A 14074-nucleotide genomic window follows, 5' to 3' on the forward strand; every position below is an offset into this window, starting at 1 on the left:
GACAGGTCGAAAAAGAGATTAAAAAAAATTCGTTCCAGGTACCATCTCTCTCAACCTAAGCCGATGCATTCCCGAAAAAATAGTAAAAAAATTCAAAAACATTAAAAAAAAAAAAAATCATTCTGGCCACATTTCTAGTCAAACTGGGCCAGGACAGGCTGAAAATGAGATAAAAAAGATTTTCGTTCTAAATGTCGTTCCAACTCGACTCAGCTGGAGCATTCCCAAGAAAATAGTAAATAAATTTAAAAAATTTAAAAACGTCATTTTGGCTTCGTTTCTAGCCAAACCGGGCCAGGAGAGGCCGAAAAAGTGATAAAAAAATTTCGTTCCAGGAACTGTTTTTGTCGGACCTAGGCTTGAAAATTTCGAAAAAAAATAGTAAAATAATTCAAAAAAAAATTAAACCTTATTCTGGCTTCATTTGAAGCCAATCCGGGTCAGGACAGGCCAAAAAAGAGATTAAAAAAAAAAATTTCATCTCCGGATAGCGTTTCTCCTAACCTAAGTAGGAGCATTCCCAAAATAATTGTAAAAAATCTTAAAATTTTTTTTTTAAAAAAAGGTCATTATGGCTTCATTTCTAGACAATCCGAACCAAGACAAGCCGAAAAAGAGAAAAAAAAATTTTCGTTTCCAATACTGTTTCTACACAACTTGGGCTGGAGCATTCCTAAAAAAAATAGTAAAAAAATTAAAAAATGTCATTTTATGTTCAATTCTAGCCAAACCGGGTCAGGACATGTTGGAAAAGAGTGAAAAAAAAAAAAAATCAGTTTGGGTACAGTGCCTCCTAATCCAAGCAAGAGCAGTCCCTAAAAAAATAGTAAAAAAAATTAAAAAACATTTTTGTGGCATCATTTCTAGCCAAACCGGGTCGGGACAGGCCTAAAAAGAGATAAAAAAAAAAATTCTTTCTAGGAACCATTTTTGCCTAACCTAGAGTGGAGCGTTCCTAAAAAAATTCAACAAAAATTGTAAAAAAATTCAAAAACAAAAAAAAAAAAACAAAAAAAAACGTCATTCTGGCTTAATTCAATGCCAAACCGGGCCGAGACAGGTTGAAAAAGAGATAAAAAAAAAATATTTTGTTTCGGGTGCTGTTTCTCCCAATCCAAGCCGGAGCGTTCCCAAAACAATAGTTAAAAAATTCAAAAATTTTAAAAACATTATTCTGGCTTTATTTCTAGCCAAACCGGGTCGAGACTGGCCAAAAAAGAGATTAAATTTTTTTTTCGTTTCGAGTGCAGTTTCTTCCTGACCAAGGCTAAAGAATTCCCAAAAAAATAGTAGAAAATTAAAAAAAAAAAAAAAATCATTCTAGCTTCATTTCTAGCCAAACCGGGCCGTCACAGGCCGAAAAATAAATAAATAAAAAAATTTCGAACTGAATACCGTTTCTAACCAACCCGAGATGGAGCATTCCCAAAAAAAATGGAAAAAAGATTCAAAAAATTTTTTTTGAAAAAAAAAAAAGTCATTTTGGCTTCATTTTTGGACAAACCAAGCTGGGACAAGCCAGAAAAGAGAGGAAAAAAAAATTCGTTCCCAGTATCGTTTCTACACGACCCGGGCAGGAGCATTCCTAAAAAAATAGCAAAAAAATTCAAAAAATTTAAAAATATCATTATGGCTTCATTGAATACCAAACCAGGTTGGGACAGGCTAAAAAGAGATAAAAAAAATAAATAAAAAAATTGTTCCGGGTACCTTTTTCACAACCCAAGCCACGTTCCCCAAAAAATAGTACAAAAATTTGAAAAAAAAAAAAAAAAACCCATTTTGGCCTCATTTCTAGCCAAACTAGGCTGGGACGGGCTTAAAAAGAGAAAAAAAAGGTTTTCGTTTCGAATACCATTCCTACTCGACTTGGGTTGGAGCATTCCCAAGAAAATAGTAAATAAATTCAAAAACTTAAAAAATGTCATTCTGGCTTCATTTTAAGCCAAACTGGGCTAGGAGAGGCTGAAAAAGAGATTAAAAAAAAATTTCATTCTACGAACCGTTTTTTCCAGACCTTGGATGGAAAACTCCAAAAAAAATAGTATAAAAATTCAAAAAAAATTTAAAAGTCATTCTGGCTTCGTTTAAAGCCAATACGGGCTGGGACAAGTCGAAAAAGAGAAAAAAAAAAAACATTTCGTTCTGAGTACCGTTTCTACCCGACCCAGGCTAGAGCATTCCCAAAAAATAGTAAAAAAAACTTCAAAAAATTAAAAAAACATAATTCTGGCTTCATTTCTGGCCAAAGCAAGCTAGGAGAGGCCGAAAAAGAGATAAAACAATTACATTCCCACTACTGTTTCTACCCGACCCGGGCTGGAGTGTTCCCAAAAGAATAGTAAAAAAACTAAAAAACACTTCATTCTAACTTCATTTCTAGACAATCTGGGCCATGCCAAGCCGAAAAAGAGAGAAAAGTTTTTTTTCATTCCCAATACCGTTTCTACACAACCCGAGCAGGAGCATTCCTAAAAAAATAGTAAAAAAAAAAATTAAAAAACTAAAAAAAACGTCATTCTGGCTTCAATTCTAGCCAAACCGAGCCAGGACATGCCGGAAAAGAGATAAAAATAAATAAATAATTTCAGTACTGGTTCCGTTTCTCCAGATCCAAGCAAGAGCATTTTCAAAAAAATAGTAAAAAAAATCAAAAAATTAAAAAATGTTATTTTGGCATCATTTCTCGCCAAACCTGGCCGGGACAGGCCGAAAATGAGATAAAAAAATTTCCATTCCGAGAACCGTTTCTGCCTGACCTAGGCTGGAGTGTTCCCTAAAAATTCAAAAAATATAGTAAAAAAAAATCAAAAAATTCGTTTAATGCCAAACCAAGCTGGGACAGGCCGAAAAAAAGATTTTAAAAAAAATTCGTTCTGGGTACCATCTCTCTCAACCTAAGCCGATGCGTTCCTAAAAAAAACTCATTCTGGCCTTATTTCTAGTCAAACTGGGCCGGGACAGGCTGAAAATGAGATAAAAAAGATTTTCGTTCCGAATACCATTCCTACTCGACTTGGGTTGGAGCATTCCCAAGAAAATAGTAAATAAATTTAAAAAATTAAAAAACGTCATTCTGGCTCCGTTTCTAGCCAAACTGGGCCAATTGAGGCGGACAAAGTGATAAAAAAAATTTCGTTCCAGGAACTGTTTTTGTTGGACCTAGGCTTGAAAATTCCGAAAAAAATAGTAAAATAATTCAAAAAAAATTAAAACCTTATTCTAGCTTCATTCGAAGCCAATCCGGGCTGGGATAGGTTGAAAAAAGAGATAAAAAAAAAATTCATCTCCAGATACCATTTCTCCCGACCCAAGCAGAAGCATTCCCAAAATAATAGTAAAAAAAATTTAAAAAAATAAAAAATGTCATTCTAGCCTCATTTCTAGCCAGACCAAGCTGGAACAGGCCAAAAAAGGGATAAAAAATTTCATTCCGAGTAATGTTTCTACCCGACCTAGCCTGAAGTATTCCCAAAAAAATTGTAAGAAGATTTTAAAAAATTAAAAAAGTCATTCTGGCTTCATTTCTGGTTAAATCGGGCCGGGATAGGCTAAAAGAGAGATAAAAAAGTTTTCGTTCCGGGAATAGCTTTTGCTGGAACTAGGTTGGAAAATTCCAAAAAAATTCCAAAAAATTAAAAACGTCATTCTGGCTTCATTAAAAGCCAATCTAGGCCGGGATAGGCCGAAAAATAAAAAGAAAAAATTCATTCCAAGTACCGTTTCTACCTTACTCGGGCCGGGGTATTCCCAAAAAAATAGTAAAAAAATTAAAAAACGTCATTCTAGCTTTGTTTCTAGTTAAACCAGGTCAGGAGAGGCCGAAAAAGAGATAAAAAAAATTTCATTCCCAATACTGTTTCCACCCGAGTCGGGCTGGAGCATTCCCAAAAAAATAGTAAAAAATCTTTAAAAATTAAAAAAAAGGGTCATTAAGGCGTCATTTCTAGACAATCCGGACCAGGACAAGCTGAAAAAGAGAAAAAAAAAATTCATTTCCAGTACTGTTTCTACACAACTCGGGCTGGAGCATTCCTAAAAAAATAGTAAAAAAATTAAAAAATGTCATTCTATCTTCAATTCTAGCCAAACCGGGCTAGGACATGTTGGAAAAGAGTTAAAAAAAAAGAAAAAAGATCGGTTTGGGTACCGTTTCTCCTAATCCAAGCAAGAGCAATCCCTAAAAAAATAGTAAAAAAAACTAAAAAATATTATTGTGACATCATTTCTAGGAAAACCGGGCCGAGACAGGCCTAAAAAGAGATAAAAAAAAATATTCTTTCTAGGAACCGTTTTTGCCTGACCTAGGCCGGAGCTTTCCCAAAAAAATTCAACAAAAATTGTAAAAGAATTCAAAACGTCATTCTGCCTTCATTTAATGCCAAACCAGGCTGAGACAGGTTGAAAAAGAGATAAAAAAATATTTCGTTTTGGGTACCGTTTCTCCCATTCCAAGCCAAAGCGTTCCCAAAAAAATAGTTAAAAATTCAAAAAATTTAAAAACAATATTCTGGCTTTCTTTCTAGCCAAACCAGGCCTGGACTGGCTGAAAAGAGATAAATTTTTTTTTTTCATTCCGAGTGCCATTTCTTCTCGACCAGGGCTGGAGAATTCCCAAAAAAATAGTAGAAAAATTCAAATTAAAAAAAAAAAGAAGTCATTCTGGCTTTATTTCTAGCCAAACTAAGCTATCACAGGCTGAAAAATAGATAAAAAAAATAAAAAATAAAAAATTAAACCGAGTACCATTTCTACCCGACCCAAGATGGAGGAGCATTCCCAAAATAATGGAAAAAAGATTCTTTTTTTTTTTTTTAAAAAAAAGAAGTCATTTTGGCTTCATTTCTAGACAAACCAGGCCGAGACAAGCCAAAAAAGAGAGAAAAAAAAAATTTTTCGTTCCCAGTTTCGTTTCTACACGACTCAGGCAAGAGCATTCCTAAAAAAATAGTAGAAAAATTTTAAAAGTTAAAAAACGTCATTATGGCTTCATTGAATGCCAAACCAGGCTGGGACAGGCTGAAAAAGAGATAAAAAAAATCGTTCCAGGTACCGTTTCTCACAAACCAAGCCGCGTTCCCAAAAAAAATAGTAAAAAAATTTGAAAAATTAAAAAAAAAAACTCATTCTAGTCTCATTTCTAGCCAAATTGGGCTGGGACAAGCTAAAAAAGAGATAAAAAGGTTTTCATTTCAAATACCGTTCCTACTTGACTCGGGCTGGAGCATTCCCAAGAAAATAGTAAATAAATTCAAAACTTAAAAAACATCATTCTGGCTTCGTTTCAAGCCAAACCGAGCTAGGAGAGGCCGAAAAAGAGATAAAAAAAAAAAAAATTTGTTCCGACAACTGTTTCTGCCGGACCTAGGCTGGAAAATTCCAAAAAAAATAGTAAAATAATTTAAAAAATTAAAAACATCATTCTGGCATCATTAAAAGCCAATCCGCACGAGCACAGTTTGAAAAAGAGAAAAAAAAAATTCGTTCTGAGTACTGTTTCTACCGGACCTAGGCTAGAAAACTCCGAAAAAAATAGTAAAATAATTCAAAAAAATTAAAAAGTCATTCTGGCTTCGTTTAAAGCCAATACGGGCCGGGACAGGCCAAAGAAGAGAAAAAAAAAATTCATTCCAAGTACGGTTTCTACCCGACCCGGGCTAGAGCATTCCCAAAAAAATAGTAAAAAAAAAATTCAAAAAATTAAAAAACATCATTCTTGCTTCGTTTCTTGCCAAACTAGGCCAGGAGAGGCCGAAAAAGAGATAAAACATTTTAGTTTCCAGTACTGTTTCTACCCAACCCGAGCTAGAGCATTCCCAAAAGAATAGTAAAAAATCTAAAAAAACTGAAAAAACACGTCATTCTGGCTTCATTTCTAGACAATCCGGGCCAGGACAAGCCGAAAAGGAGAGAATTTTTTATTTATTTATTTATTCCCAGTACCATTTCTACACGACTTGGGCAAAAGCATTCCTAAAAAGGTAGTAAAAAAATTAAAAAAAAAAATTAAAAAAACGTCATTCTAGCTTCACTTCTAGCCAAACTGGGCCAGGACATACCAAAAAAGAGATAAAAAATAATAATTTCAGTACTGGTATCGTTTCTCCCGATCCAAGCAAGAGCATTTTCAAAAAAATAGTAAAAAAAATAAAAAAAATTTAAAAACGTTATTTTGGCATCATTTCTAGCCAAACCGGGCTGGGACAAGTCGAAAATGAGATAAAAAAAATTTCATTTCGAAACTGTTTCTGTCTAACCTAGGTTGGAGCGTTCCTAAAAAAATTCAAAAAAAATGGTAAAAAAATTCAAAAAATTAAAAACGTCATTCTGGCTTCATTTAATGCCAAGGCAGGCTAGGATAGGCCGTGATAAGGATAATTTTGTAATATTGGGACTTACCCATGGCAAGGCATAGAGTGACGCGCCAAATCAACCCATCAGCCTTACGTTTATCAACACATGACAAACAATAAGTCTACAAAGCTGATGGGATTAACTTAGGACGGGGATTGAAAGCTAACGCCGAGATGATGAAGGGAGGAACTAGGCTGATGGTTCTGACGTAACCTAAACTTGGTCTCCACGCATATGTATAAGGACATTTGTTGTGCCCCATGCCCAATGTTGATCAAAAAGACTCTTACAAGGAAAGGATTTCGAAAAATACGCCCATGAGAATTCCTATATGGAAAAGACTTCTAAACCAAGGAAAGAGAGGTCAACCTTTTTCTACTATAAAAGCCCCAATACCCTCACTAACCAAGGTACGCATAATTTACCCGCTCTGACACTCTAGAGTTGTGAGAAATTTTAACTTGACCTTCGGAGAGTACTTGGCCGACACCACACCGGTGCTCTCTGTGAGGTCTTCTCTTTTTATGTTGTGCAGGTCTTGTTTCGAGCACGTGAGGACCGTGTAGCTTACTGTTGATTTTTCGGCATCATTAGTTGGCGCTGTCTGTGGGAAAGTTACTTTAGCCTATCACCTCCCAGACGAAGAGTTGCATGGTACTTAATCGCTCGATGGCGACCACCAATAACATTCAAGGAGATGAACCGTGACCCACTACCCTGGAAAGGTAGGTCCAAACCCTCACAACAGCAATGGAATGTCTCACCAAACAGAATCATAACCTAGAGGAATAGCTGTGGCAGAAGAATGTAACAATGGGGACCCAAGAGGAGAACCAAGAAGTACCAGTGCTGAGAGAAAAGACCAAGAGGAGCCGGAGGGCAGCAACGCCCCAAGCAGACCAGAACAACAAGACATGAGCTGCCCTTCCATCGTAAACACGGCTCCCCCTCACATTGTCGCAGAGATGCAGATGATGAAGGAACAGATGAACCTTATAATGAACGCCCTCAAATGATGGGTGTCCAGCGAACTCGATGATCTGGTCCACCAAATCGATTTGCCTTTCACCACATCCGTCAACTCCTTCCCCCTACCACAGAAGTTTCACATACCACAAATTGAAAGCTACGACGGAGCCAAGGACCCTTTTGATCACCTAGAGACTTTTAAGACCTTCATGCACCTTCAAGGAGTAGCAGATGAGATCATGTGTAGGGCCTTCCTTACAACGTTGAAGGGTCCTGTGAGAATTTGGTTTAGCCTACTGATGCTTAACTCCATCAGCACTTTCAAGGAGCTAAGTGCCCAGTTCACTTCGCACTTTATTGGGGAGGGGGGGCATAGGTATAAGAAGTCTACTGCATGCTTGATGAGTATTAGGCAGCGAGAGGAAGAGATGCTAAGATCTTACATAGCCCGCTTTAACAAGGAAGCGCTCTTGATCGATGAAGCTGACGACAAAATACTTGTAGCAACCTTCACAAATGGGTTGCAGAAGGATAAGTTTTTGTTTTCTTTATACAAGAACGACCTAAAAACCATGTTGGATGTACTTTACAGGGCCACCAAGTACATGAATGCCGAAGACATGCTGCTGGCTTGAGAGGAAAAGCATAAGAAGAAAGAGAGGCAGGAAGACACACGATAGGATAGAGGGCAGAAGATGGCAAGAATTGGAGAGCGAAGGGATGACAGGCACTCTAAGCCCCCTGTAAGGAGGTTCACGAGCTTTACCTCGCTGACCGCCCCAATCGACCAAGTCCTAATGCAAATCAAGAACGAAGGAGCCTTAACCTTCCCTGGGAAGCTGAAGGGGGATCCCAACAAACGATCTAGAGACAGATACTACCGTTTCTACGATGATCATGGTCACGACACGGTTGACTGCTACGACTTAAAACAGCAGATCGAAGCCCTTATCAGGCAAGGGAAGTTACAGAAGTTCATCAGCAAGGAGAGAACAAATTCACCTCCTCAAGAGCAAGCCCCCCAATGGGACAACGAGGGTCATAAACCACCCCTAAGCAACATAAGGATGATTATGGGAGGCACGGTGACCATCGACTCATCCAAAAAGGCCCGAAAGACTTACCTCAGAATAATCAGAATGTTCAGCTGACAGGTGTTGTCTCGAAAATGCCGTGGGTTATAACCTAATTATTGGTTTCTCAGAAGAAGATGTTCGATGTCTTTACCACCCGTATGACGACGCGTTGGTCGTTAGCATCCGAGTAGGAGATTATAACACAAATCAGGTTGGGAATAGCCAAAAAAGAGATAAAATTTTTTTTCGTTACGAGTGCCATTTCTTCCCGACCCGAGTTGGACCATTCCTAAAAAAATAGTAAAAAAATTAAAAAAAAAGAAGGTAATTCTGGGTTCGTTTCTAGGCAAACCGAGCCATCACAGAACGAAAAATAGATAAAAAAAGAATTTCAATCCGAATATTGCTTCTACCCGGCCTGAGATGAAGCATTCCCAAAAGAAAAAAAAAAGATTCAAAAAATTAAAAAAATTAAAAAACGTAATTCTGGCTTCATTTCTAGACAAATCGAGTTGAGACAGGCCGAAAAAGAGTTTAAAATTTTTTCATTTCAGGAACCGTTTTTGTCGAACTCGGGCTGGAGCATTCCCAAAAAAATACTATTAAAAATTCAAAAATTTTAAAAATATCATTCTGGCTTTGTTTATAGCCAAACTAGGCCAAGAGAGGTCGAAGAAGAGATAAAAAATTTCCGTTCCCAATACTGTTTCTACCTGACTCTAGTTGGAGCATTCCCAACAAAAATAGTAAAAAATCTAAAAAAATAATAATAAAAAAAAGTCATTCTGGCTTCATTTCTAGACAATCTAGGCTAGAACAAGTCGAAATAGAGAGATTTTTTTTTTTTTTTTTTCGTTCCCAATACAGTTTCTACACGACCTGGGCTGGAGCATTCCTAAAAAAATTCAAAAAATAAAAAAACGTTATTCTAACTTCAATTATAGCAAAACTAGGCTAGGACATGCCAAAAAAGAGATTAAAAAAAAAAATCAGTACGAGTACTGTTTCTCCCGATCCAAGAAAGAGTATTTCCAAAAAAATAGTAAAAAAAAATCAAAAAATTAAAAAACGTTATTCTGGCATTATTTCTAGCCAAACCGAGCCAGCACTGGCTGAAAAATAGATAAAAAAAAATTCGTTCTGGGAACCGTTTCTGCCTAACCTAGGCTGGAGCGTTCCCAAAAAAATAGTAAAAAAATTTTAAAAAATTAAAAATGTCATTCTGGCTTCATTTAATGCCAAACCAAGCTGGGATAGGCTGAAAAAGAGATATATTAAAAAAAAAAAAATCGTTCTGGGTACCGTTTCTCTCAACCTAAGCCGGTTCTTGAAAAAATAGTAAAAAAATTCGAAAAATTAAAAAAAAAAAACTCATTCTGGCCTCATTTCTAGCCAAACCAAGTCGGGATAGGCTGAAAATGAGATAAAAAAAATTTTGTTCCGGGAACCGTTTAGGCTGGAAAATTCTGAAAAAAACTAGTAAAATAATTCAAAAAAAGTTAAAACCTTATTCTAGCTTCATTTGAAGCCAATCCGGGTTGGGACAGGCCGAAAAAGAGATAAAAAAAATTTTAATCTCCGGATATTGTTTCTCCCGACCCAAGTTGGAGCATTCCCAAAATAATAGTAAGAAAATTCAAAAAATTAAAAAAAAAAACGTCATTCTAGCTTCATTTCTAGCCAAAACCAGGCTAGGATAGGCCGAAAAAGGGATAAAAATTTTCATTTTGAGTACCATTTCTACCCGACCCCTGCTGGAGCATTCTCAAAAAAATTGTAAGAAGATTTAAAAAAATTTAAAAAGTCATTCTAGCTTCATTTCTGGTTAAATCGAGCTGAGACAAGCAAAAAAAAAGTTAAAAAAAAATTAATTAATTCCAAGAACCGTTTTTGCCGGACGTAGGCTAGAAAATTTTGAAAAAAAGTAGCAAAAAAATTAAAAACGTCATTCTGGCTTCATTAAAAGTCAATCTGGGCCGGGACAGGCCGAAAAAAAAAAAAAAAAAATCGTTCTGAGTACCATTTCTGCCTAACCCGGGCTGGGGCTTTCCCAAAAAAATAGAAAAAAAAATTTGAAAAATTCAAAAACGTCATTCTAGCCATGCTTGGCCAGGAGAGGCCGAAAGTGAGAAATTTTTTTTTCTTTCCTAGTACCATTTATACCTGACTCGAGCTAGAGCATTCCCAAAAAAATAAAATCTATAAAAATTATATAAAAAAAAAAAAACGACATTCTGACTTCATTTCTAGAAATTCGGGCCAGGACAAGTCGAAAAAGAGAGAAATTTTTTTCATACCTAGTAACGTTTCTACACGACCTGAGCTGGAGCATCCCTAAAAAAGTAGCAAAAAAATTAAAAAAATGTCATTCTAGCTTCAATTCTAGCCAAGCTGGGCTAGGACATGGCCGAAAAAAAAAAAAAAAAAAAAAAAAGATAAAAAAATTTCGGTCCAGGTACCATTTCTCCCAATCCAGGCAAGAGCATTCCCAAAAAAATAGTAAAAAAAAATTAAAAAACATTATTCAGGCATCAAGCCGGAAGGTTCACCAAAAACATTTCATTTTGGGTACCGTTTCTTCTGATCCAAGCCTGAGCATTCCCAAAAAAGTAGTTTAAAAATTCAAAAAAATTAAAATACGTTATGCTGGCTATATTTCTAGCCAAACCGGATTGGGGCCGACCGAAAAAGTGGTAAAAAAAATTTTGTTCTGAGTGTCGTTTCTTCTCAAGCAGGACTAGAGCATTCCTATAAAGATAGTAAAAAAATTCAAAAAAAAAAAAAAAGTCATCCTGGCTTCATTTCTAGCCAACCGGGTCGTCACAGGCCGAAAAATAGATAAAATACTTTTCAAACTCAGTACCATTTCTACCCGACCTAGGATGGAGCATTCCCAAAAAAATGGAAAAAAGATTCAAAAAATTAAAAAAACATCATTCTGGCTTCATTCCTGGACAAATCGGGCCAAGAAAGGCTAAAAAAGAGACAATTTTTTTTTTTTCATTCCGGGAACCATAACCTGACCTAAGTTGGAAAATTCCCAAAAAATAGTAAATTAATTTTTAAAAATTAAAAATGTCATTCTGGCATCATTAAAAGCCAATCCACGTCGGGACAAGTCAAAAAATAGACAAAAAAAAAAAAAAATTACGTTCCGAGTACCATTTCTACCTGACCCGAGCTGGAGTATCCCTAAAAAATAGTCTGAAAATTCAAAAATTTAAAAAACGTCATTCTGGCTTTGTTTCTAGCCAAACTAGCCCAGGAGAGGCCGAAAATGAGATATATAAATTTTCATTCCCAATACTGTTTCTTCTCAACCCAGCTTGAGTATTCCCATAAAAATAGTAAAAAAATCTAAAAAATTAAAAAAAAAAAAAAAAAAACCGTCATTCTGGCTCCATTTCTAGACAATCTTTGCCACGACAAGCCGAAAAAGAGAGAAAAAATTTTCGTTCCTAGTATCGTTTCTACACAACCGGGCTGTAGCATTCCTAAAAAAATCGTAAAAAAATTCTAGCCAAACCAGAGCAGGGCATGCTAGAAAAGAGAAAAAATATATTTCGTTTCGGGTACCGTTTCTCCCGATCCAAGCTAGAGCATTCCCAAAAAAAAATAGTAAAAAAAAATCAAAAAACTTTATTTCGGCATCATTTCTAGCCAAGCCAGGCTGGGACAGGCCAAAAAAAGTAAAAATAATTTTCGTTCCGGGAACTATTTATGCCTAACCTAGGATGGAGCTTTCCCAAAAAAATTAAAAAAAAATACTAAAAAAAATTCAAAACGTCATTCTGCTTCATTTAATACCAAACCAGGCCAGGATAGGCTGAAAAAGAGAAAAAAAAGTAAAAAATTCGTTTCGGATTCCGTTTCTCCTAACCCAAGCTAGATGACAATCTAGCTTCATTTCTAGCTAAACTGGGCTGGGGTAGGCTGAAAAAGGGATAACAAATTTTGTTCCAAGTACCGTTTCTACCTGACCCAGGCTGGAGCATTCCCAAAAAAATAGTAAAATGATTCAAAAAATTAAGAAACATCTGGCTACGTTTCTAAACAATTCGAGCCAGGATAGACCGAAAAAGTGAGAAAAAAATAATTTGTTTCCAGTACCGTTTCTGCACGACCCTTTGCTGGAGCACTCCCAAAAAAAAAAAGTAAAAAAATTCAAAAAATTAGAAAACATCGTTTTATCTTCATTTCTAGCCAAACTGGGCCAGGACATGCTGAAAAAGTGATAAAAATAAATTTCGTTCAGGGTACCTTTTCTCCCGATCCAAGCAAGAGTATTCCCCAAAACATAGTAAAAAATTCAAAAAAAAAAAAAAAAAAAAAAACCTCATTCTGGCTTCATTTCTAGCCAAACTACAATCGGAAAATCCGAAAAAGAGATAAAAAATATTTCATTCAAGTACCATTTCGACTCGACCTAGGTTGGAGAATTCCCAAAAAAATAGAAAGAAAATTAAAAAAAAAAAAACGTTATTCTAGCATCATTTCGTTTTGGGAACCATTTTAACTCGACCCAAGATAGAGCATTCCCAAAAAAAATACAAAAAAATAGTAAAATAATTCAAAAAATTTAAAACGTCATTCTGGCTTTATTTCTAGCCAATCCAGGTTGGGACCGGCCAAAAAAGAGAAAAAAAAAATTTTCATTCCGAGTGCCATTTCTACCCGACTCAGGCTGGAGTGTTCCCGAAAAAATATTAAACAACTAAAAAACATTATTCTGGCCTTATTTCAAGCCAAACTGGGCTGGGACCGGCGAAAAAAGAGATTAAAAAAAAAAAAATCATTTCGAGTGCCGTTTCTTCCTGGCCAGGGCTAGAGCATTCCCAAAAAAATAATAAAAAAAATTCAAAAAACTAAAGAAACGTTATTCTAGCTTCATTTCTAGCCAAATCGGCCGAAATAGAGTTGAAATTTTTTTCGTTCTGAGAGTCGTTTCTATTCGACCTAGGCTGGAGCATTCCCAAATAAATTGTAAAAAAATTAAAAAAATGTCATTCTGGCTTCATTTCTAACCAAATCAGGCCATCACAGAACGAAAAATAGATTAAAAAAAAAGGTTTTTGATCTGAGTACTATTTCTACTCGACCCGAGATGGAGAATTCCCAAAAGAAATTTAAAAAAGATTCAAAAAATTAAAAAAAAAAAAATGTAATGCTAGCTTCATTTCTGGACAAATTGGGCCAGGACAAGCCGTAAAGGACATAAAAAAATTTTCGTTTCGGGAACCGTTTCTACTGGACCTATGTTGGAAAATTTCAAAAAAAAAATAGTAAAATAATTCAAAAAAGTTAAAAACGTCATTCTAGCTTCGCTTAAAGCCAATACATATCAGGACAGGCCGAGAAAGGGAAAAAAATTTGGTTATGAGTATCGTTTCCACCCGACCTGGGCTGGAGCATTCCCAAAAAAAAGTAAAAAATTTTCAAAAATTTAAAAAAGGTCATTCTGGCTTCATTTCTAGCCAAACTAGGCCAGGAGAGGCAGAAAAAGTGATAAAAAATTTTCATTCCGAATACTATTTCTACCCAACCTGGGTTGGAGCATTCTCAAAAAAATAGTAAAAAATTAAAAAACGTCATTCTGGCTACGACTCTAGACAATTCGAGACAGGACAAGCCGAAAAAGTGAGAATTTTTTTTTTTTCATTTTTAGTACCGTTTAA

At 35.7% G+C, this 14074-nt stretch overlaps 1 protein-coding gene across 1 annotated transcript; it reads left to right on the forward strand.

The window, feature by feature from the left end:
• Positions 1–7532: 7532 nt before the first annotated feature.
• LOC126712474 (uncharacterized) lies at positions 7533–7958 on the forward strand. The gene has a single exon (XM_050411811.1). The coding sequence runs from the start codon at positions 7533–7535 to the stop codon at positions 7956–7958; it is 426 nt and encodes a 141-aa protein (XP_050267768.1).
• Positions 7959–14074: the final 6116 nt, after the last annotated feature.

The sequence above is a fragment of the Quercus robur genome, chromosome 1, assembly GCF_932294415.1.
Source record: "Quercus robur chromosome 1, dhQueRobu3.1, whole genome shotgun sequence".
NCBI lineage: Eukaryota > Viridiplantae > Streptophyta > Magnoliopsida > Fagales > Fagaceae > Quercus > Quercus robur.

Coding starts and splice junctions, on each gene's coding strand:
- LOC126712474 (XM_050411811.1), top strand. CDS start 7,533: ATGCACCTTCAAGGAGTAGCAGATGAGATCATGTGTAGGGCCTTCCTT.